This window comes from Rhincodon typus, chromosome 5 (assembly GCF_021869965.1).
Source record: "Rhincodon typus isolate 14 chromosome 5, sRhiTyp1.1, whole genome shotgun sequence".
In the NCBI taxonomy this organism is placed as follows: domain Eukaryota; kingdom Metazoa; phylum Chordata; class Chondrichthyes; order Orectolobiformes; family Rhincodontidae; genus Rhincodon; species Rhincodon typus.
The window spans coordinates 50,746,539-50,772,366 of record NC_063336.1 but is presented as its reverse complement, the minus strand read 5'-3'; the positions used below and the strand labels follow the sequence as shown (position 1 = coordinate 50,772,366).

Here is a 25,828-nt window from a genome sequence, read left to right as displayed (position 1 = left end):
AGGTCTGGCAGCATCTGTGAAGGAGAAAACAGAGTTAATGTTTCGGGCCTGGTGACCCTTCCTCAGCAGTTCTGAGGAAGGGTCACTGGACCCAAAGTGTTAACTCTGCTTTCTCCTTCACAGATGCTGCCAGACCTGCTGAGCTTTTCCAGCAACTTTGTTTTTGTTCAAAATTATTTTACTTCAGTCTATTAATCTAGCACCTAGCAGTATATCTCAGTTGCATCTGTAGTACTGCTACTGCTATGGGGGAGGCAATGGCCTCGTGGTATTATTTGTGGACTGCTATTCCAGAGACCCAGATGGCGTTCTGTGGCCCCAGGTTCGAATCCTACCACAGCAGATGGTGGAATTTGAATTCAATAAACGTCTGGAATTAAGAATCAAATGATGACCGTGAATCCATTGTTGATTGTTGGAAAAACCCATCTGGTTCTAGGGAAGAAACTGCCATCCTTACCTGGTCTGGCCTACATGTGACTCCAGACCCACAGCAATGTGGTTGACTCTTAATTGCCCACTGGGCAATTAGGGATGGGCAATAAAAGCTGCATAGCCAGTGACACCTTCATCCCATGAATGAATTTAAAAAAAAAAGCTGTACTGTAATTGGTGCTTGCAGTCTGAAGTGTTGATTAATTTGCAGCACGTTTTAGATGTCACAGTCAATTCAGGAGCAATTTGTGTTCAGGCAATCCCAACATTCTGAAGCAAAAGCCCCCACTGCACCCCTTCTCCTCCTTGAAAACTTTTGTGTCCCAGTCTTCAAGCTACCTTCTAGATGCCATGGTGAATTTAAGATGTTTGTCCACATACTCCTGGATTTTGTTTTTGCCTCTCTTCTCAGCCAATTGATTTTTTAAAAATTATTTTTAATGCTGCTACCAGTAGCAACATGATTTAGGTTCGGAATGCAGTGAAACTCAAAACTTGGCTGTCTCCTTGATGCTGATACTTGCCATGGCGTAAGACCTCTGCTACATTATTTAAACAACCGAAATACCAACCTTAGTATTTCAAGTTGGGCACATTTTATGTATATATAAAAACATTATTGAAATGTTCTGTGGTAATTCTCTGCCACTTTTAGAGCAATATTCAAAATTCCTTCATACGCCTTTTGTAGTATAATGCCAGTGCATGCCATCTTCTGCTGTCTTACTAGTATGAGATTGTGAGTATAAACTACATTATAGGTTAGAAGGGCAAAGGAATGTTTGGAAAGTCAGTCATTTCTAAAAGGAAAATCAAATGGCATTAAATAATTAGGAATCAAAATGGCATTGCATATTAGTTTTTGTAACAAGACTTGATTATTTTCAACAGTTGAATTTTCTTCCAAATCTCAGATTCACTTTCAGGCTTTGCATCTGGGTCATGATAGTGATCACTGCCATCGCTTATATTCTGGTGAAATAATTTTGTTCTTTCATCTGGTTCTTACATTGTACAATATGTCTTTCTTTGCAGATACAAGAAAACATTGGGATGGTAATGATATTCACTTTAGTGACGGCTGTACAGGAAAAGTTAAATGAAATTGTGGATCAAATAAAGTTCCGCAAAGAAGAGGAAAAGTTATTAAAAGAAAAAGAAGCCGAAGAAGTTGAAAAGGTTTGAAGAACAGAATGTGATTCTGTACACAACTGATCCATATATCTAGGCTAAATGTTTAAAATTATAGAAATACAGTCTGTCATGCCTGAGAACATTATTTCTATTAAACATATATTTGGTTTCTTATAAAATAATTGATAATATCTACACACAGCCACTAAAGATGCTTGTTTCACATTTTTATCTTGCATGGTATCAAGTAATTAAATTCATCTGTTCATATGCAATTTTTGAACTTGGTTCCCAAACTCACCTTTAGACTTTGAAATTAAGTGACATATTGGAGTTTGGTTTATCTATACTTGCTTGGAACTTTCATTGTTTCAATAATCTCTTCTCTAACATACCTTTTCTCTGGTGTAACTGCATTATTCCCAATTTCAGTCTTTGTTGTAGTTCAGCTACTAATCTAGATTATCAGTTTAATTATGCTTTGCATTCCTTGTTCCACGATTACATGTAATACTGTTCCTGCAGTTAAGCCAGGTGTATGGCCTGTAGAAATTCTTTCACTTCCTAAGACTTTTGCTCTAGTCTGTTATTATCTCTGTTCCTTCTCCCTTATTTGTTTATGCCAAAGTACCTTGGCTTACACCCCGTTCTCCGACCCATCAATTTATATTTATTTGTAGCAACTTGCATTTTTATAATTAGTATAGGTGGTTAAAGAAAGGGAATTTGAGAATATATTTGTATCTGGGAATTAGTATACCAAGATTTAAGCTGTAATGGTTGAAACATCAACCATCAGTGATGCGTTAAAGGAAACCATATATTGTAGACCAGTAAGAAAAACAGTTGGTGTGAAATTTGACCCTAGCACAATTCCTTTCTGACTGCTCTTATTCTTCTCCACACCGTCACCCCCCACCACCCCATAATTTAAAAAAAACTTGCACATGCTCATCATAGCCATGATATACCAACCCAAGTCACACATGCTATCTCTGCACATGATCTTGGTCACAGGACATGTCCAGTTACCTTGTAACAGTGATGTGCATTTACAAGTCAGGCCGTCCAATATGTTGGCGACCTTGTACTGTCCACACACCATCTGAACATATGAATCAGAAGCAGAAGTAGCCACACAGTCCCTCAAACTTGCTGTGTTATTCAATAAGTTCCTGGCTGATCTATTAGTGTTTTGAATTTCATATTCCTGTTTATTCCTGATAACCTTTGATTTCCTTGCCTAAAAGATGTGTGGAAACAAATTGATGATGAACAGGAAGGAAAAGGATCCACTGGTCATTACTACATTATTTCATCTGAATTGTTATATGCGTTATGAAATTTCACACACAAGGTGTGATTCTCCCACTAGTATCTAGTATAATGCAATGGAGACTGTATTTTGGTGCAAGGTGTTTGAATTCCACAGCATTCTGTCATTAAACATTTTCCTTACAAAGCTATGCTAAGCAAACATAAGTGAATCAGAATATCTGCCCACTATTCTCCCTACGACCCCCATTCATGATATCATTGATATATATTATTATAGTTGTGTACAAGGTGAAAATATACGTTAGCTAATGTTCAGATTCACTGTGACCAGCACTGAATTGCAGTGTTGTCTATTGTAAACTTTGGCTGAGATAGCTAATATTGTTTTCAAATTTGTTCTCTACTGCTAGCCCTATATAGCGATCATAGGTGTGAAACCTATGTGTCAAAAGGTGTCATAGGTGTCAAAAGAAACTTGTCAGATTTTGAAGAATTGTGACCAAGCTATCCCTTTGTCTTTAACTTGGTCTTATTCACTTCTGTTTATTCTACATAAGATTATAAGAACTAGGAGCAGGAGTAGACAATGCAGCCCCTCAAGCCTGCTGTGCCATTTGAGACATTCATGGCTGATTTCATCTCTGTCTCAATTACACTTGCCTGCCTAATCTCCATACCTTCTACCCATTACTAAATAACAATCTGTCTATCTCCTCCATTGAGTAAATTTAATGTCCCAGCATCCAACACACCAAAGTAACAAATTCCACAGATTCATGACCCTTCGAGAGAAGTAACTGCTCCTAATTCTCTTGTAAATCTGCTATCTCTTATCCCAAAACTATGACTTCTCTTTCTCGATTGCATCCTATCTACAACTTGATTTATTCTTAAGACAATCCCTCCATCCCAGGAATTAATCTGCTGAAACTCAGTTGCAATTGCCCTTTGACAAGTATATCCTTTCTTAGATAACGAGATCTAAAAAACATGCAGTACTCCAGGTACAATCTCACCAAGCCTCTGAACAAACTGCAGAAGATATCTTTACTTATGTACTCCAATCCCTTTGAAATAAATGCTAACCAATGTTTGCTATCCTAATTGCTTGCTGCATCTGCGTGCTAACTTTTAGTGACTTATGGACAAGGAAATCCAGATCCCTTTCGATACTGGTTCCTAATCTTGCTAAGAAATATCCTGCCTTTGTTTCTTCAACCAAAGTGAATAGCATTAAATTTATCTGCATCATATTCCACCTGCCATCTTTTGGGTCACTCACTTAGACATGAAGTGCCCTTGCATCCCCACTCAAATTGGTATCATCAACAAATTTGTTAATATTACAATTGATGCCCACATCTAAAACATTGGTATAGACTGAGACCAGCTGTGAATCTAACATTGATTCTGTGTATCCTAAAGTCAGAAATCAAACGACAGACCAAAGACAAACTAAATGACTGGAATAACATGATAGGTATAAGAGTCGCATGCCCAGGGTCTAACCAAAGTAGTTAGTAATCGAAAACTGTACAAGCTAATTAAGGTAGAGAGATCATAACAATTTATCACGTTTTGACACCATCACCTTGATTGGTTATTATACCTGTCATGTTATTTGAGTCATTTGGTTCCAGCACCACCATAAAAGAATTAAAAATAACTCTCTATCTCATTTAATTGGATTATAGGTTATCCCTTAATTTGTTATTCAGCTGTTGACACTTTACTCACACCGTCTGATACTTTTCATCACCTGCAGAGATTTCTATTCGACACTCCACTCACGCCATTTGTATGACCTTTTGATCTCTCTGTCTATAAGTTCATTGTCTGTGTGCTTCTCTTCACTTCACCTGATGAAGGAGCTACGCTCCGAAAGCTTATGATTTCAAATAAACCTGTTGGACTATAACCTGGTGTCTGATTTCTGACCTTGTCCACCTCAGTCCAACGCTGGCACCTCCACATCAGGATACCCCACTAATAACAGCCTGCCATCCTGAGCATGTTCTGTATATTTCTACTGTTTTTCCTTTCTCGCTGTAAACTAACTTTCTGTCCCTCCCTCCCTCCCTCTCTTGTCCACCTGGGCCCCAGCTACCTCTTGCTTTTCCCCCACCACAAAAATTCCAACGCACTCTAATCTGATGTTAATTTCCTTTTATGGCACTCTACTAAAAGCCTTCCGAAAATCCAAATACACTCCATCCACTGATCTTCCTTCGTCTATACTACAAGTAACTCCCAACAAGTTTGTCAAATGTGATTTCCATTTCGTAAATCCATGTGGACTCTGCCTAATTTTACTACCCTTTTATAAATGTCCAGTTATCACATCCTTTATAATAGCTTCTAACATTTTTCTAACCACTGATGACAAACTGACAGGTTGCTCCCTTAAACAGTGGGGTTATATCTACTACCTTCCAGTCGGTAGGAAGACAACCTGCAGTATCCACAGTTACATTTATGAAAGTAGTGCAGTCGGCTCCCTTTGAGATTCAAACTGCTGTGTATTTAAGCAGCTCTAGCAAAGATTTAAGAATAAAATATCCTTGCACCATTTGGATATAGGAATTAACACTTCTTTGAAACTTCTATACTCAGCTCAAAATGTATTCAATGACTGTAGTTTTACCATGATTTTTAGTTTTGCTATCTCTTACAATTTTAGCCCTCTTACTGAGTTATAGATATGTAATTCACTCACTGGAATCCATAAAATATGCTCGTTAAAGATTTCTACTTTCTGCACACTCTCTTGTAGGCTGTTTTCCATGGTACACCAGTTACAATTGAGAATTTCTTATCATGGAAAGCAAAATTTGATGCAGAGTTAGCTGAAATCAGAAGAAAACGACAAAGAGAAGAGGAGCAGGCTGGAAAAGTTAAATTAACAGGTATGTTAGATATGCTTGTTTTGAAAGTGAAAGCAGCTTAATATTAAATGTCTTTCTTTTCTAATTGTGACATCTGTTTTCTTGATATTTTCATGCAGAATTGGGAATGTAGATACTTTACGTCAAATCTGAGGGTGGAAGCTGCCATATTGTATTTGTTCCCTAAGAAGTAATATAATCATGCTTCTCTAAAAATCAAGGTTTTTGTAGGTGGTCAGCAGTTAGTGTGTCATCTGATTTAAAATGCGACTTTAGTAACTTGTTTTCTTACTTTTACAGTTTACTTCACACTAATACTGCCTTTCTCACCTCTAAACTGGGTTACCCCACTTAGTGTTGTCCAAACTTCTACCATTCACAGACCTTTGTTCTTATAAAACTCTGGCTGTACCCTATACTGCACTAAGTTCTGTTTTCTCTTGCCTTCATTGACCTACATTGGCTTCCAAGTCCACAAATTTAAAATTTGTCATCGTTGTGTTTAAAGGCATGTTGCCTCACTATGCCCCATCTTCCTAATCCCCAGTTTTCTCACCTATTTTTCTCAAACTTTCAGTTTCTCTCTTGCCCTGTTTCCTTTCTTCTCTTGTACTCTCCTGGTATTTCCATCAAAACTTTATGAATTGACAAATGATGCACCTGTGCTCCTGGTGAGTGGAATAAATCACACCTATGATTTGAGCTTGTTAGTATGCCTTTGATTGCAGAAAATCCAAAACCATGATTAGTCTTTTAGGCTTGCACATGCAAATATCAACTGTAGAAAGCCTTGGTGCAAGGCAGGAAGATGCTGTGGTCAAAGTCGAATACCTTGATTTGGACAGACCCTGAAACAAATGCATTGCCTCGTGTCCTACTACCTAAAAGAGACTTGAATTAACTAAATAACTTTTGACCTCATCTTTGGTGGTTATACCCTCAGTTACGTATGCAAAGTCAAATTTCCTCCCCAAGCCCCTTTCATTTGCACTTCCCTCTTTTCCTCCAAGACCCTTTTTAAAACTTAGTTCTTTGTCCAAACTTCTGATCACTCACGACTCTTTCTAGTGTCCCCTTCTTTTGTTAGGTGTCCCTGCATCACCAAGAATTGAACTAAATGAGTACTGATAAAATTCTGAGTGTGTTTAATGATTTCAAGTTTAGTGCTTCATCTTTCAAGTTTTGTTTTTACATTTCAGGGAAACAACTGTTTGAAACTGACCATAACCTTGATACATCTGACATTCAGTTCTTGGAAGAAGGTAGAGCCCATTTTGTTTTCAATTTATATTGATGTTCTATAAACAGTTTTGACTGATAGGGTTAGTGCTGCTAAACACTTTGCCAATTTCAAATTTCAATGTATATTGTTCAATATATATAGTATGTGACAGGGCAGTTCTTATCTTGTAGTTTTCTAGTCATCAAGCAATATACTAGGGCTGGAATTTACAAACTCTTTCTGGGCTTGGTTTTGATGGAGTGGGCTTGTGAATACAAAGAGGACCCTGTCCACCACCTTCCTTTCCATTCCAAACTGTCCTCTGCAATACAATAGTTGGGAGAATGCTGAAATTGGTAGCCTGCCATGTTTAAATAGTTCAAAGTGAATTGAGTTTGCTACCCAACCAATTGACCTGCATAATCTGCTGTATGCTGAGTGAGCAGGACACTAATTGAGGTCAGGTTGAAAAAGAGGAGGGAGGGAAGGGGGAATTTTTTCGGGGATACACTGTGTGTATCAGGGCCACCTATCCCAAATGTCATGGCCAGTTTGTTTCTTGCTGCCTGTCTTCCAAAACATGACCACTTCACCCCGTGTTCTCCCCTCCCTGGGATCCCTACCTACTCTAAAAGCCTAGGACATAAGTCGTTCTGGCAATCATCACTCTTTTTGCTCCTCCTTGCAGTTCAAGCAGTGCTCACTACTGACTTCTGGCACTGCCAGGACTACTAGAGCTGCTAGCTAATCAGATTGCTCAGCAGCTCTCAAAAGTTAGTATTCTTCCCACTGAGAGTTGCTTTAAACTCTCATAGCTTAATTGCCTCTGGCATGTTATGGACTCATTTGTCATTTTCTGTTGCATCAACTGCTGAATGACTTTCTTTCTAGTGAATGACCAGACCCTGAATACACCCAGCACCTGTAAAATCTGCCCCAATGTTCTTTAAACTTTTATGATTGCCCACAAAGGCTAGTTTCTTTTATGGATTCTGCATTTCTTATATCTTTATGAAGTTGTCTATGATTTTAAAATGATATTTGGTTAACTGGATCCTTTGGAACCTTTGCAAAACTATTACTACTTCACTTGACTCTGATTTGGATTGTGATTAAAACTATTCTATGTCTATTTACAACAGGCAACAATGTTGAAGTTGATGAATCCCTGTTCCAAGACATGGATGATTTAGAATTGGACGATGATGATGATGATCCAGATTATAATCCTGATTTAGGAAGTGAAGAAGACTAAGTCGATAAAAATTATTTTGTAAAAAGCAGCATTCACAGTGGCAGAATTTGTATACATTACTGAACGAGGATGAAGTCACAGCATCTGCGACTTTTTATACTGCAATTAGCAGACAGTGGTCATTAAATATGAACTTTTTTGTGCCCTCTCATGTATGCTTCCATATGTATTCAATAAATTTTTTTCTGAAGCAAAACTATTTTGGATTTAAATAGAAATGCTTTTTATTTGAAGTGATTCTCATAAATTCATTCCTTCTAATTATGCAGATTTGAGCTAATTAATTGCATGCCTTTTATTAGCCAATAAAAACTATTAGCATCTTGTCATAACATAATGATTTTAGCAGCAAGTTTTTATTAGATATCCCAAAATATAGTGCTAAAAGCATAAAGTAGTAGCTTTATCACTGAGACCATGCATGGGATAGATCTCCCAGAAAATGCAGTATGGCAGCATTTGTGGGGAGGGAATGTTAACTCTGTTCATTTCTTGACAGATGCAGCCCTGTTGAATGTTCCTAGCATTTTCTTTATTTATTTCTGATTTCTAGCAACCTGCCTATTGCTGTAAAATATTCCCCAGAGAAACCATGGAATGCATAGATATACACACCTTGGAAGGAATCCATTGTCATTCCTAGGCTGAGAGAAATCTAATTGAAATGTTTCAAATTAATAGGGCTCCAGATAGATTGAATAGGAAGGCTCTGTTGATCTTTGATTGAAGCATCTATAACCAGGGGACATGGATTTATGTTAGAAGATAGAAGATTTCAGAAGTGACTTGTGGGGAAACCGTTATATCCGAACAATTGTAGGGATCTGGAAAGTGCTGCCTAAAAAGTTGGCAAAGGCGGCAATCCTTGTAACATTTTGAAAAGTATTTGGATATGTATAAGGGTACAGATCAAGAGTTGGAATGTGGGCTTAAGTTGGGGATGGCTTCTTGCTTTGCAAGTAATAAATGACTACCTTGCTCTTCCTATCAAAATGTACTACCTCACATTTATCTGTGTTGAACTTTATTTGTCATTTTGTTTGCCCATTTTGTTTTTAAAAGTCTTGTAGTTTCACTATCATCCATTTTCACTTTAGTGTTATTCATAAATTTAGACATTGTTTTTGGTTTCAAATCAGTGATGTAAATTGTGAACAACAGTGGTCCCATCACTCATCCCTGTGGAACACCATTTCCTATATGTTGCCATGTAAATAACTATTTTCTCCCCACTCAATGCTTGGTGTCTTGAAGCCAGCTAGCAATCCATTCTGCCAGTTGCCCACTGACTCCACATTCCCAAATATTAGTCATTGTTCTATTGTAGGGCTCCTTAATTGAGGCCCTTTGAAAATCCAGGTAAATTACTACTTGTTATCTGCTCAAAATTTCAATAAAGTAGGTCAAACAATATTTTCCCTATTGAAACTATGCTATTTGTTTATATTTCTTGTTTCAAATGTCCTTTATTATAGAATTCTGTTTTTTTTTTCTCTCGCCCCTCATTAGTGTTCAGGTGACTTGTTTATAATTCCCTGGACATGTTCTGTTCTACTTTAGTACAATATGTAATTCTATGTCTTCATTATTGGAGTTCAAGCCAAATAAACGCTGAACAAATTGAAGTTAATGTTTTATTTTAGCAAGTGTTGAATTCAGGCTGAATATTATTATTTTCCAATTTACAGGACCAGTTTACTGTGTAAATGATATTCTTGACACAGTTCAAGCACACTGATTTATTAGTGGGGGCTCACAGGTTAGCACTGCTGCCTCACAGTGCTAGGAACCTGGGTTCGATTCCACCCTGTAAGGAGTTTGCAGATGCTCGCCGTGTCTGCGTAGGTTTCCTCCCACAGTCCAAAGATGTGCAGGTTAAGTGGATTGGCTATGCTAAATTGCCCATAGTGTCCAGGGATGTACAAGATAGGTGGATTAGCCATGGGGTATGCAGGATTACAGGGATAGGGTAGGGGTTTGGGTGGGATGCTCTTCTGAGGATCAGTGTGGACTCGATGTGCTGGATGGCCTGTTTCCACACGGTAGGAATTCTATGATTCTAATGTTGAGACGAGAAGAAACACATTTATAAGTATTGAAATCTTTGAAATAAATACCTAGAATTATTTTAAAGACTATGCAGTGTGTAGGTCCTACCTTTACAACCTATGATTGAGAAATCCATTTGTCTGAAAGTGAACATCATGTTTTACTGATTTTTACTACAAGCTTTTTTCTGTTCACAAGTGTGACATTTCATGAAAGTTTAGGTGTAGTTTTGTCCATCTGAGGTTGTAATTTCCGCAGCTACTTTTGAATAAATTTGTACATTACCTCAATTTTTTTTATATGCCATTACATACACAACCTGTCAGGAAATCCCTTCTTTGTGACTTGGAGAACTAAGGCTCAGATGAGCTGGAAGTCTGAAGGAAATAAGTTCCATTATTAATATCAGTAATAGTGATCAGTGAGTTTCATATCAAACAACTAGTTTGAGAAATATACCTGTTAGTATTAACATGTACTTTTGGACTCACTTAGTTAAGATTACTGGTGGGAATTTCTTTGTATTTATTGCTCAGATACTAGCAATGTTTGGTAAAAGTGGCTTGCAGTAAGTGAACCTGGAATAATTGTGCCACACTAGCAAGTACTTCTAGCTTATTGCTAGAAAATCAAAGTTTGTTTGAAACACTGAATGAAACAAGACTGAAAAATCAAAAAATGTTTGTTCTAAACCTTGATGAAATCAAAAGACAGTTTGCAGTGCACTGTATGCATTGTCTGGGGAAAAAACAACATTTTCAGTCATTAATTTCCCATGTGTACTTCAGAGGAACGCCTTTCATTTTCTCCTGGAATAGTCTATCAAACATCTCATTTTCAGCCACGGTGAAATGGTTTTTCCAGTCGCCTACTATCCCTAAAGAAAGGATGGAATATAGTAAGAAAGACAATGGACAAGAACAGGAATTGTAATAAACAGAACTTTTAAGGAAATATATCTTTAGAACGTCACTATTACAGTCATATCTGAGACAGTACTGAAATGGGTAGCTTTGGCTATGAACTTGTTCAGTTTAATCGGGAGGTTTGTTTATGTCGGATTAGTTCAGATTCAGTTTTGACAGTTATCTCTAAATTATTAGAGAGGCTGTAGCAAAGATTGGCAAAATTCTCCTAGTGAGGACCAGTGAGATCAAATGATGGGCATGCTTAATGTTAAAAGGATACCCAACGATCTTAAAAAGTAGAATTTATAAATTAGGTATTGTAAGCAAGCAGTAAAAAAAAATTGAGCATTTAATATTTGATAAAGTACAAAAGTAGCACTGTGAGATCATTTGCTTTGTAGTGTGGGAGGACGTTGCTACTAAAAAGAACATGCTCATTTAATCTGCCTATTTCTTAGAACAATCACAGTCAATTTTGACTAGGTCATTTCACTTGAAACTGAGACTGTCCATAGTTGAAATTGACTTTGTTTTCACAATGTAGGAGATGTAGGGTAGATGAAGGACTCAGCTGCAGCTCTCTAACACTTCTGGACTGGAAATGACACACCAAAAAATTGGATGAGATGCAGCAGTCAGGCAAGATGCTTAGAGTCATACAGCATGGAAACAGACCCTTCGATCCAACTCATCCATGCCAACCAGACATCACAATTTGACCTTGTCCTATGTACCTGCATTTGGTCCATATCCCTCTAAACCCTTCCTATTCATATTCCTGTCCAGGTGCCTTTTAAAATGTAACTGTACCCACCTCCACCACTTCCTTTGGCAGCTCGTTCCATACACAATCCACCCTCTGTGTGAAAATGTTACCCCTCAGGTCCCTTTTAAATCTTTTCCCTCTCACCTTAAACCTATGTCCTCTAGTTTTAGACACACCACTCTAGGAAAAAGACCTTGACTATGCCCCTCATGATTTTATAAACCTCTATATGGTTATCCCTCAAGTCTCCAATGCTCTAGGGGAAAAAATGCCCCAGCCTATTCAGCCTCTCCGTATAGGTCAAACCTTCCAGTCCTGGCAACATCCTTGTAAATTTTTTCTGTCCTGTCTCAAGTTTAACAACATCTAGCCAGAATTCTATGCAGTATTCCAAAAGTGTCCCGTACAGCTGCAAAGTGACATCATAACTCCTGTACTCAATGCACTGACAAATGAAGGCAAGCATGTCAAATGACTTCTTCACTATCCTGTCTGCCTGCAACTCCACTTTCAACTTGTGTTAGGCCCATGAATCCAGGGCATTATGTAGCAAGATCCCATTCATTATCAATATAGAAAAGTGATTTTCCAGTCACTTGAAAAAATAGCTATAGTATCAAAGGTAAATTTGGAAATCTTTTAATTATTGCTAGATGTACTTTATCAAATTAATAGTTATTGGTAATACAATTAGGAACTTAAAATGTTTACCTTTTCTCATAAATCCTACAACTGAATTATCAAAGGTAGGAAATCCTGCATTTTCGTAGTTTGATTTTGGGTTTGATTTCATATTCTTAAAAGTAGAGCGCTCCACAATTATGTCAACACTTTTATTATCCAGAGACCTTCCAAGAAAGTTGATGAATTTCAGTACTGCCACTCTCAAATCCTAGAGTAGGAGGACGTTCATAATTAGTGCTTTGTCACAAACATGACAGAAAACCTCATACAGTGCTCACTCCCTACAGTACTGACTCCCCAAAGGCTATCCACCATCTACTAGGCACAAGTTAAAAGCTAAGTTTTGACCTGTAAAACAAAGTCTGAGAATCAGCTTTTTAATTAGAACTCCAAAAAGACCCTGGAGAGGTATCACGAGGGAGGGAGTTCTAAATAGAGGGATCAGCAAACCAGATGAGGGCTGTTGTATTGAATCAGACTATCAAGACTACAACCTGCAGCGGTATAAAAGTAAAATAAAGAAATTTCCTTTCCATTCCAGAACTAATTCTGCTCAGTCCATCTGAAGAAGCAACATCCAATTATTCAACCACAGAAACACTCATATCTACTGAATTCTCAGAGAGAATCTTTAAGCTAGCAACAGGCCCGTGATAACAACATACTGATCTTGCTTTCATCTTTTAACCGTACCCACATCAACCTTTGTATATGCATTTTAGCTAACAATTGTATCACCTTTTATTTTGTAACTATCAGCAATAGTTATCATAAACAAAACCTATGATCTGGTTTCAGACTAATGCTTTACTGCTGGTTAAGACGCAAAATTTAGGACCCAGCCACTTATGTTATGTGCTTGCTGTAGAATGTTGCCAACCATCATCCTTTTTAGTCTAAGGGATTGCTCATTAGTCTGTGATGGAGGATGGGTCACAAATAAGTCTGAGCAGAAGGAGGCTCATTTCTTTGATGACGGAATGTACTTTATTATATAACAATACCTACATAAGAATTATATTAACTCCTGGGCATCTTAACTATTGTTAATAAGAAGTAGAGAAGGCCCATGTGTCTCTAGCAGGGGACTGTGCCAGATTCCAACTAATTGTCCACCCAGAGGTGATGTGGCATCATCAGACTGGATGAAGTTTGACATAGCTCAAATATTAACTCTTTCAGAAACAATGCCCAAACAACAGTTGTTTTCAAACAAACAAAACCGTTCCTAAACAAGCTACATGAATTTGCAGTTCATAGACCGCTCTGTTGCTGTGCCTGATGTGGTCATGATAACACGAGATGCCAAAGTCCATTTTGTTTCTGTTAATCCACCAAAGATTATGTACACAACCCCAGTCCCGATTCTTATTCCATTCCTTTTTTTTTTAAATTAGATACCTTTCCACTTACCTTTTAAGAGCTATTACTGATTCTGTTTTCTCCACTTCCCTGGTAAGGTCTAGTTTGTCCTACTATCCCCTCTTTATTTGATGATCGCTATGCATTCTAGTAACCAAATCACAGATCAGTGAATAAAGTTCCATTTATAATTCTGAACACTTCTTTCCCATTTTCCCATAGCCTTCTTTGTTTTCATGCAAACAGCTTCAAGTTCTCCTCCCTGGATTCATTTCTGAGTTGTCTTGACATCACAGTTTAAAGATATGGACTAGGTCAAATAGAACTGAGATGAGGAGAAATGGTTTCGTACAGACAGTAGTGAGGCTGTGGAATTCTCTGCCACAGAAAGTAGTTGAGGACAAAAGATAGAATATTTTCAAGAAGGAGTTAGATATAGTTCTTCTGGTTAAGAGGATAAAAAGATAGAATATTTTCAAGAAGGAGTTAGATATAGTTCTTCTGGCTAAGGGGATCAAAAGGTATGGTGTGAAAACAGGAGGAACAGGGTACTGAGTTGGATGCCTTGACAACATTGAATGGCAGGGCAAACTTGAAAAGACAAAGGGCCTACTTGCGTCTTTTCTATGTTTAAATGCCTTCTGAAGTGCTCACTGATGCATACCATAGCAAGGTTTCTTCAGTTTTTTGCATATTCAATCAATGCACAGCCTAACCAGGGTTAGAATATAGAAAAGGCCATAAGACCTAGTGTGTGGCAGAATTGCAGAGGGATTCACAGATGGTGATTTTAATTTGTTGAACAGAACAGAAACAAAAGTCCTGTGGGCCTAATCCACAAAAAATGTGATTGACCATGTCCAAGTACTGCAGGCAGATTAAGGATAGGGGTGGATAATGTGTGATTGTTACAATCTGAGGATATTGAAGATTTTGACGAGTGGTGCAAATCATTAATAACTCTTCATTCACTATCTTACTGGCAGTCCTAAACTCCAGATGGTCACTGCTGTTGTGAAATAAAGTGGTGTTTTTCAAGAGTAAAATAGCCACAGTGCTATACATTCAAAATGTATGAAATATTTTCAACTCTTAGTAAGCTTGTTGGACAAGAAAAATCTATGAAATGGTTATTTGTAGAACTTTTTTAACATGTATTTTCATAGCACAGTTAAAGTAGTGAAACATCCAAAAATATATGGAGAGGGTTATAAAAAATGTACAGAGATATAAGGGCAGATGAAAAACAGCTTGAGCAAAATGATATCTCTTAAGGAATATCCTTTGAGAGGAAAGAAATCTAGAGAAGTGGAGAGATATTAGGAAAGAATTCCAGAGCTTAAGGCCTTGATAGGTGAAGATATAGCCACCAATGTTGGAAAATAAAATTAAAGATACAACAAGACCAGGGTAGGAGGAGTTCAGTTAAGTCAGATGGTTTGGAGTTATAGGGTATAGGTTTTATTGGAGGAAATGAGATCATGGCATTTGAAACCAAGGATGACAATTGTAAAATTAATGTTGCTTAGCCAGGAGAAAACCCATGTTAGGGCACACAGGAATGAGGAGTGAACTTGGTGTTTGTAATGATGTGGGCAGCAGAGGATTGGATGACTTCAAGTTATTTGGAAGTTAGAACATGCAAGGTTTATCAGATTAGTCAAGATGCAGGTGAGGGTTTCAGTATTAATTGAGCAAAGGCAGCAGTGATGCCACAAAGACAGAAATAGAGGGTCTCAAGGATATGAAATACATCATCTGATATGCATATAGACATCTGAAACTTATACTGGGATCAAATACAAGTGCAATTTACCTTGATCATCTCTTCATATGACTGGAACATAATGTTGAATTCATGCCTGTGATCATACCAGTTCCTAACATGATCAAACCAGCTGTCATAATCCACTATGACAAAAACAAAATTTTGGAAAATTAGACAAAACTGATAAAAAGAACAAATTACTTGGTCATTAAGTGATCAACCTACGGCAGTTGTTGAACCATATTGAGCATGAAGCAGTTCTTCTTAATTCTGAAATATGAAATTTTAACATAATGGAGTAAGATTAATTATTTTACCAGGAGTAGATTGATAAAGACATTTGGTTAAAGTAAACATTCCACTAAAAGGACCCTTGGATTAGATCTTTGCAAAAGGCTGCAGCTGGTGCCAATATCAATAGTTGCGCAAGAAGAGTCACATTTCAGAAAATAAATTGCCGATCCACTTTAACTATTTAGGAGATTCTCCTAACAAACTTCAGTGTAATTTTGATTTTTGTCAAATTTTGAGGTGGAGTAAAAGGTCCAAATGTCCACAAATACACCTAAATCTACCATATGGCAGCGATCATTAGCATTTTATTTATTCATTCACAGAATGTGGGCTTCACTGACTGGGTCAGCATTAATTGCCTATCCCTTTTCACACTTAAGGTTATGATGAGTTACTTTCTTGGGGCAGTCACTCTCACCTCACCTCTGGGGTAATATAGGGGTGTTGTCCATGTTTGAACCAAGGCTGTAATGAGGTCAAGAGCTGAGTGGCCCTGGCAGAACCCAAACTGGGTGTCACTGAGCAGGTTATTGCTGAGCAGGTGCTGCTTGATAGCACTGTTGATGGCACCTTCCATCACTTTACTGGTGATCAAGAATAGGCTGATGGGGCAGTGATTGGCTTGGTTGGATATTTCCTTCTTTTTATGTATAGGACATACCTGGGCAATTTTCCATAGGGTACATCCCAGTGTTGTAGCTAAATTGGAAAAGCTAGGCCAGAGTGTGGAAAGTCCTGAAGCACAAGTCTTCAGTATTCTTAAAAACTGAAAAAAAAACTGCAGATGCTGTAAATCAGAAGCAAAAACAGAAATTGCTAGAAAAGGTCAGCAGGCCTGGCAGCATCTGTAGAGAGAAATCAAAGATAACATTTCAGGTTGCGTGTACCCAGTTCTGAGGAAGGGTCACTCGATCCAAAACATTAACTCTGATTTCTCTCCACAGATGCTGCCAGACCTGCTGAGTTTTTTCAGCAATTTCTGCTTTTGTTTCTTCAGTATTGTTGCTGGAATACTTTCAGGACCCACAGCCTTTGCAGTATCTGATGCTTCTAACCATTTCTTGATATTAAATGAATTGAATCAAATTGGCTGAAGACTGGCATTTGTGATGCTGGGGACCACGGGAGGAGACTATGATGGATCACCCACTCGATACTTCTGTCTGAAAATTATTGTAACTGCTTCAGCCTTATCTTTTGCACTGACCTTTTAGTTTGTACCATCATTGAGGATTTGGATATTTATTGAGCCTCCTCCTCCAGTGAGTTATTTATCTTTCCACTACAATTATGGAACTTGAGTGCTATGATAAACTGGCATGAAAGATGAGGTGAGACCTGGGCCAGATTAGCCATGATTTTGTTGGAAGTTAGACAGGCTTGAATGGCCAAATGGCTATCTCCTATTTCTATTTCTTATGTCCTTATGTATTCAGGACTTGATGTGGCAGAACTGCAGAGCTTAGATGTGATCCATTGTGGAATCATTTTGCTCTGTTTATCATTTGCAGTTTATGCTGTTTTGCAGATAAGTACTCCTGTGCCATAACTGCAGTAGCTGAGACCTCATTCATAGCTATGCTTGGAGCTACTCCTTCTCCATTTCTTAAGGGTAGGCAATGGCCTCATGGTATTGTTGCTAGACTGTTAATACAGAAACCTAGGTAATGTTCTAGGGACCTGGGTTTGAATCCTGCCATGCCAGATGGTGGAATTTGAATTCAGTAAAAATTTGGAATTAAGAGGCTAGTGATGACCATGAAACCATTATTGATTGTCAGGAAAAACCTATCTGGTTCACTAATGTCCTTTAGGGAAGGAAAATACCATCCCTACCTGGTCTGGCCTGCATGGAACTCCAGACCCACATTAATGTGGTTGAGTCTTAACTGCCTTCTGGGCAATTAGGGATGGGTAATAAATACTGGCCTAGCCAGCAATGCCCCTATCCCAAGAATGAATTTTTTAAAACTCTTCAATGAACCAAAGTTGATCGACTGGCTTGACGGTGATGGTAGAGTGGGGATTATGCAGGGTCATGAGGTTGAAGATTGTATTTGAGTGCACTTCTGTTGCTGTTGTTGGCCCTGTCTTGAGTTGGTAGTCTATCCCATTTAGCAAGTCTGTACTACAACATAACACGATGGAAAATATTCTTAATGTGAAGACAAGACTTTGACTCCACAAGGACTATGCAGTGGACATCCTTCTGATACTATCATGCATCAAAGCAGTAGATTGGTGAAGATGAGCTCAGGTATATTTTTCCCTCTTGTTGGTTCCCTCACCACCTGATGCAAATTCAGTCTGACATCTACATCCTATAAGACTTGACCAGCTCAGTCATTTTGGCGCTGCCAAGCCACTTTTGATTGTGAACATTGAAATCCTCCACCCAGAGTATACTTTGCTTCCTTGCCACCCTCAGTGCTTCCTCAAAGTGCCGTGCAGCATGGAGGAGTACTGATTCATCTGCCTAGGGGGTGTGATGCGATGTAATCACGGAGCTATCTTTAATATAATAATGTAAAATAAAGAACTGCTGGTGCTGGAGATCTGAAACAAAGACAGAAATTGCTGGAGAAACTCAATAGGTCTGGCAGCTGAAGAAGGGTTACTGGACTCAAAAGGTTTACTCCATTTTTTCTTCATTGATGCTGCCAGACCAGCTGAGTTTCTCCAGCAATTTCTGTTTTGCTGGTATCTTTACCATGTTTGGCCAAATGCCATAAGACTTCATTGGGTCAAGAGTCAATGTTTGAGGACTTCCAGGGCAACTCCCTCCTGACTGTATACCACACACAGTCTAACCTACCCATGGGACAGGACATATCCAGCAATGGTGACGATCGTGCCTGGACATTGTGACATATGAGCCCTTGACTATGACTATGTCAAGTTGTTGCTTGACTACTCTGAGTCAGAATTCACCTTCCTGAATTCTGGTACTTGCCCCCACATGTTAGTAAGGAAGACATGGAGGTTCAACAAGGCTAAGTTTGCCATTGCCATTTTCAGTGCTTTGGTCACTACCAGGTGATCCAGTTTAATTCCTTTAGATTTTGTATTGGTTTGATACAACTGTGTGACTTGCTAGGCCATTTCAGAGGGCAGGTTAGAATCAGCCACATTTCTGGGGGTCTAGAGTTCCATATAGGCCAGGCCAGGTAAGTACAGCTAATTTCTTTCCCTAAAGGACATCAATGAACCAGATGGGTTTTTACAACAATCAACAATGGTTTTATGGTCATCATTTAACTTGTAATTCCAGATTTGTCATGGTAGTATTTTAATGTGGGTCCCAGACAATTACCTGGGTCTCTGAATTAGAAAAGGTATTTCAGCTAATGTCATTTGAGGAGAAGTTGTCATTTAGAAAGTTGCTAAGATTTTTCCATATTTTGGACTTTGAATAAAGTGCACCAATTTGACTTACACCACATTCAATATTGGATTACTAGTATCTATTATAAGATGCAATACATACCTGAAAGTGGGGGGCAATTTATACCACCTTACCTTGGCCATTCAGAAATGTCTGCAGAAAAGCTCCAAAGTTTTTTGGGGTTTCCAAATAATTAGCAAATTTGTGAAAATGATAGTAAGAAACTGCAACATCCTTTGGGTTTCTGTACACATAGATAACCTGTCAAATAAAACTTCATTGTAAACAGCAAATTCTTTGCAGTTTTCAATCTATCTTCTTTCTTTTGAGAGAGCATTGAATAAATTGAATCGAAAGTAGGAGACTGCATTTGTATTATTTGAGGCAAGATTGTTATTACTAAGCCTGACATCTGATTAAAAACTTGCTGCACCTCTGCACGTAATTGGGCCTACACCTACATTTTGGCCCCACTACCTATGTGTCTAGATTCTGGACTTCAGCAAACAAGACATGTTCTAACTGGGAGAGTATCACTCCAAATCAAGGAAATATAAATGCTGCCTATGTGGATTATTCAGTAGCTTGGTTTGGAAAACACTAAATATGGGGGTGAGTCTGCACAGTATATATCCAGTTGATCAACACAAATATGTAACCGATTAATGATGTACTGTTATGTAGGATACACTTCCTTTTGCTACAGAAGCAACTAGAATAATTCTGTAAAGTATATAAATGAGAACATAAAAATAGGAGCAACATTTGTTCTTTCAGCACTTTAAGAACATAAGAACTAGGAACATGAGTAAGCAATTCAGCCCCTCAAGCCTAATCCACCATTCAATACAATGTCATCTCATCTTGGCCTCAACTCCAGTTTCCTGCCTGCTCCCCATGATCCTTCAACGCGTTACTAATTAAAAATTTGTCTATTTCCTCCTTAAATTTATTCAGTGTCCCAGCATCCACTGCACTCTGGGCTAATAAATTCCACAGATTTGCAACTCTTTGAGCAAAGCAATTCCATCTCATCTCTGTAAAACTAATTTGCTAATGCAAAAAAGGTGCATTCTTATTTACGCAGACCTTCCTTGCCAAGGAACTGAACCCCTGTTTCCCATATGACAGGCAGGGATACTAACCACTATACAAACAAGGCACCTCCTTAGCTAATCTCCACTTCAACTTCTATTTCCTATTCATCTCCCCACTGCCACTCCACAGCTCCCTCCCAACCCCATCATCTTATCCCTTGATCGTTAGTAATCAAAAATTTATCAATCTCATCAACCAAGCATCTGTACCTCTCTGATGTGGTGTATGCCAGAAATTCACAACCATTTTAATTAAGAGATTTCTCCTCATCTAAGTTCCAAATGGTTGACGCATTATTTTAAAACCATGGTCCTTTCCAATACCATGCTAAAGATGTTTTATTTGCCACTTGTACATTTTAAACTAAAACAAAAGATCATCATACGCATATTTATCAGGAATTTTTGTTTTCAATTTGCAGTTTAATTTTATTGCGGCTTCGCAAGTAAGAAATCTTACCTTAGTCGTTTTGTTCTTTAGAGCTTTTGGTATCAGTTGATAAGGTAGATGTGTAACAAACAAACGTGGTGATGGACGATCATCAGTATTAATCTCCTTGTGTGTTAACTCCAGCCAGGGAACTTCAGAATAAGATGGTTTGCACTCTCCTGTCTGCAGATCTCCATTCATGTAAATATGCTTCATAATATTTTGCATCCATATTGTTCCTTTATTTTGATAAGAGTTCACAGTGATCATGAAATAATCTCTTCCAATGCATGTATTAAGTGATGAATGTAATTATTGGAATGCAAAAGCAACATCTGACTTTTTTTTATCTGTACATCTATTATGGGCACCTGCTGGCTAGGCCAACATTTACTGCCCATCATTAGTTGCCCTGGAGAAGATGATTTCTGAGCTGCTTAGTTGAAGTAAAGCAGTCCATGGGGTGTAAGGACACCCATAGTGCTGTCAGGAAGGCAGCTTCAGGATTTTGACCCAGCCACAATGATACAGTTTAAAGTTAAGCTTGGAGAGGAACTTGCAGGTGATAGTGATCATTATTCTTCTCCCTTGCTCGTCCTTCCTGATGCTATATGACATGGGTTTGGATGGTGCTCTCTGAGGAGCATTGGTGAGTTTCTACAGTGCAACTTGTAGATGTCACACACTGTTATGGCTGCGCATTGGTGATAAAGGCAGCAAATGTGGAAGGTGATGCATGGGATGCCAATCAAATGGACTGCTTTCTCCTGGTTGGCATCAAGCTTCTTGAATGAACCTGGAGTTGCACTCATCCAGGGAGTATTGCATCACATTCCTGACTTGTGCCTTGCAGATGGTGGATCACTGGTGACAGCAGGTGATTTACTCACCATGAAATTCCTAGCTCTGATGTGCAGATGTTGTCAAAGTATTTGTATGTCTGACCCAGTTCAGTTTTTGGTCAATCATATCTCATGGCCAGTTATCATTCTTGGAAATTTGTGTCTCATACTCTGCATGACCCAAACATTCTGTACAGTCATCAATACACAATGTACTCCAACTGTGGCTTAATAAAAAAAAAACTTGCTTAAATTTATCACCATTTGTTTGTTCTTGACTTCTACTCTAATTTATAAAAGATACTGTTATTGACATAGAGCCACATTTTATGGGAATTATACATTTGAATCTCTAGGTCTCTCTGTTTATCCACATATTCGAGGAATCTTCCATTGAATATATGCTCTTATTCTTCGCTTATTTTTCAAAATTGCATTCCCTCATTCATATGCCATTAAATTCCATTTGCCAATTATGCACACACTGTTCTAATCTTTGCTTTAATGTTTTTCATAGCCTTCAATAGTTGATCATAAATAAATTTTGAAACTTGGTTTCCTATATACCTGTTCAATTATTCTTTCAACCCCTATTTCTTCATATATTTATCCAATCTAATTTTGAAACTGACATTATAATTTATAGAATCACAAACCAGGAGAAATAATTCTTTTTTGCAAACTAGCTACCATAGGCCTTTAGTCTGGTAAGAATGTAGGACTTTACCTTTACCTTCTTTATCCCTTAATTCATGTTCTTAGCCTCTTACACACAATTTTGTTTGATGACCATTACTCTTCATCTTAAACCATTGGCAACAGTTTGATATCATATGTCCTTTTCCTCTTTTTTCATAAACAATTGTGCTGCATGACCTAGTGGTATTATTGCTGGACTGTTAATCCAGAGATCTAGATAATGTTCTGGGGCATGGGCTGTAATCTCACCACAGCAGATGATGGAATTTGAATTCAATAAAAATCTGGAATTAAGAGTCTTATGACGACCATGAATCAATTGTCGGAAAAGCCCCATCTGGTTCATTAATGTCGTTTACGGAAGGCAACTGCCATCCTTACCTATATGTGACTCCAGACCCACAGCAATGTGGCTGACTCTTAACTGCGCTCAAAGCAATCGGGGATGGGCAATAAATGCTGGCCTAACAGCGACACACTCATCCTATGAATGAATTCTTTAAAAAATAAATTTTGTTAAATTTCTGTTTGTTTGTTTAATGAGAACAACAAACCTTATGGGAGTATGATAGAATTCTTTAGAAAAAAATTGATTTGAGTGACAAAGTAGGCATTCTTGCCATAGATGTGTAAGAGCGGAGCTAGTTAAAGGTTTAGTCCTATAAATTGGCTTGAGACTCATAGGTAACATAGAATTGGAAATTAAGAATATTCATTACAGAATTATACGCAGGCATATGCACAGGGAGGTTAGTATTTTGAGTTTGATTAATTCAGAACCAAGAGGGAGAGAAAATTTGGCATCTCACCAAACGCTGGGAATGGTCCAAACAAATTTATTACTGGGTCTTCTTGGGATTGGCGCTACCATATTTGTAATACCATCAGGGACCCAACACCATGCTGTTTGCCGAGTTGAAAATATTTGAATGGTTAAAGGATCTGATTACACTGTGTACCATGACATATGACCAGATGAAATCCCAGGGGAAATAGTTTAGTGGAAACTTAACTGGAGCGGTGCAGTGCCCACCAAGGTGTGGTAGTATGCCTTCATAGGATGCATCATGGCCCTGAGGCAACTTGACAGTTTAACGCAATTAAGATTGTGGGATGTCAATGGCATAATGGTATTATCACTGGATTCTTAATCCAGAGACCCAGGTAATGTTCTGGGGACCCGGGTGCAAATCCCGCCACAGCAGCTGGTGGAATTTGAATTCAATAAAAAAAATCTGGAATTAAGAGTCTAATGATGACCATGAATCCATTGTTGATTGTTGGAAAAAAACATCTGGTTCGCTAACGTCCTTTAGAGAAGGAAACTGCCATCCTTACCTGCTCTGGCTTAAATGTGACACCAGACCCACCCTCTGGGGCAGTTAGGGATAGGCAATAAAATGCTGCCTAATCAGCGATGCCCTCATCCCGCTAATGAATAAAAAAATGATTGAGATCAAAAGAACCTTGGAGGCAATTGATGCCAGCTAAAAATTAATACAGACTTGTAATGCTTGTGATGCAAACTACTGTATATCTACTAATCAAAGGTCTTCTATTTACATGAACAAAACCTGCGAGATACTCTCAGCCTCTCTGCTCCTATGATGCTGCTTGGCCTGCTGTGTTCATCCAGCCCTGCACCTTGTTGTCTCGGATTCTCCAGCATCTGCAGTTCCTACTATCTCTGATTCAATTTTAACCCCACTGCGAAGCCTCTTCTAAGGATGCCTAACCTGAAGAAGTTACCTTCCTCCCTCCGGACAAACCTCAAGGGATCTCTCTCCCACTGCAACTCTCTCGTAATCTCTTCGGCCCTGAAACTGCTCGACCACGTCCTGAAGCAAACCAGGTACTACAGCCACATCACCTTCCTTAGCACCTGCCTACGGAACCAGATCATCCCCAATGGACTACAATCCACATTCAAGCCTTCCCAATTTGGCCCCAACCGTGATAATATCTACACTCATGGTATTGAGATCCTTCAGAAGCGTTTCTCCCTGCGACTCCTGAAACACACACTTGCGGCAATGCGCCGGCATCTCCAGGCACTACAATCAAGCCTACCCCAGCTCAGAGCCTCCCTCTCCCAGACCTGCAAAGGACCTCTCCTGTTTTTTATTCTTCGTAGGATCCACAATCTGAACTCCCAATTCTACTCAGCTTTATTGGACACTAAAAACCGTAAGTACAGCAAACTTACTGGTGCCTACCACCCAAAACGGGCTTCCTCCACCCCCCAAATCCCCAGCCGTACCCAGGACCTTCCCCACAATGGGTCCGCCGCCATCGGCCATGAGGCCACTATCGGAGAACCAACAGATGACGTCACATCCGCCACCGCCGGGTTCCCCACTTCTGGGACAGCAAACACCATCGCTGCCGTTGCCACCGACACTGAAGTCGCGACCACCCTCACCGCTACTGCCACCGCCTACCCCGCTCCTCCTACCTCCGACGCCGGTCCGCCCATCACCGATGTGGACGCAACTCCACTCACCGCCGGCGCAACTCCGCCCACCGCTGACGCCGGCACAACTCCGCCCACCGCCGACACAACTCCGCCCACAGCCGACGCCGGCACAACTCCGCCCACAGCCGACGCAACTCCGCCCACAGCCGACGCCGACGCAACTCCGCCCACAGCCGACGCAACTCCGCCCACAGCCGATGCCAACGCAACTCCGCCCACCACCTCCACAGCCAGCAGCTCCAGAGGAGACAGCAGCACCCAGCCCTGCCGAGTCTTCACCATCCCCCCAGACCTACCCCTTACTGAGGACGAACGGTCAGTCCTCAGTAAAGGGCTCACCTTTGTCCCCCTCCACCCACAGATCAACGAATACCGCTCACGCTTGGACATAGAGCAGTTTTTCCGCCGCCTCCGCCTCCACGCTTACTTCTTTAACCGTGAACCTAACCCTCCCTCTACTGACCCCTTCTCCTGCTTCCAACACACCCCCTCCTCCTGGACACCACCCCAAGGCCTCCTATCCTCCCTCGACCTCTTCATCTCCAACTGCCGTCGAGACATCAATCGCCTCAACCTCTCCACCCCTCTCACCCACTCCAACCTCTCCCCCGCAGAACGTGCAGCCTTCCGCTCCCTCCGCTCCAATCCCAACTTCACCATAAAACCCGTGGACAAGGGAGGCGCAGTTGTAGTATGGTGCACTGACCTCTACATCGCCGAGGCCAGACGTCAACTCTCCGACACCTCCTCCTACCGCCCCCTTGATCATGACCCCACCCCTGAGCACCAAACCATCATCTCGCAAACTATCCACAACCTCATCACCTCAGGTGACCTCCCACCCACAGCCTCCAACCTC

The 25,828-nt window shown here is 39.6% G+C and overlaps 2 protein-coding genes across 2 annotated transcripts in view; one reads left to right on the top strand and one right to left on the bottom strand.

Annotated features, from left to right (window-relative positions):
• Positions 1-8,408, top strand: part of rwdd1 (RWD domain containing 1) — a 17,021-nt gene extending 8,613 nt beyond the window's left edge. Inside the window, exons 3-6 of the mRNA XM_020511649.2 lie at positions 1,471-1,614; positions 5,621-5,753; positions 6,932-6,994; positions 8,097-8,408. Of these exons, the coding sequence (XP_020367238.2) occupies positions 1,489-1,614; positions 5,621-5,753; positions 6,932-6,994; positions 8,097-8,209 (435 nt within the window). The 5' untranslated portion in view covers positions 1,471-1,488 and the 3' untranslated portion in view covers positions 8,210-8,408. The remainder of the gene's footprint in view (positions 1-1,470; positions 1,615-5,620; positions 5,754-6,931; positions 6,995-8,096) is intronic.
• A 2,531-nt stretch (positions 8,409-10,939) lies between these two features.
• On the bottom strand, positions 10,940-24,792 carry LOC109912250 (amine sulfotransferase-like). Its single transcript, XM_048596776.1, has 6 exons — positions 24,754-24,792; positions 20,983-21,191; positions 19,560-19,686; positions 15,795-15,889; positions 12,644-12,824; positions 10,940-11,135 (listed from the first exon to the last, which is right to left on the bottom strand). The coding sequence occupies exons 2-6, from the start codon at positions 21,178-21,180 to the stop codon at positions 11,017-11,019; spliced, it is 720 nt and encodes a 239-aa protein (XP_048452733.1). The 5' UTR covers positions 21,181-21,191; positions 24,754-24,792; the 3' UTR covers positions 10,940-11,016.
• Positions 24,793-25,828: the final 1,036 nt, after the last annotated feature.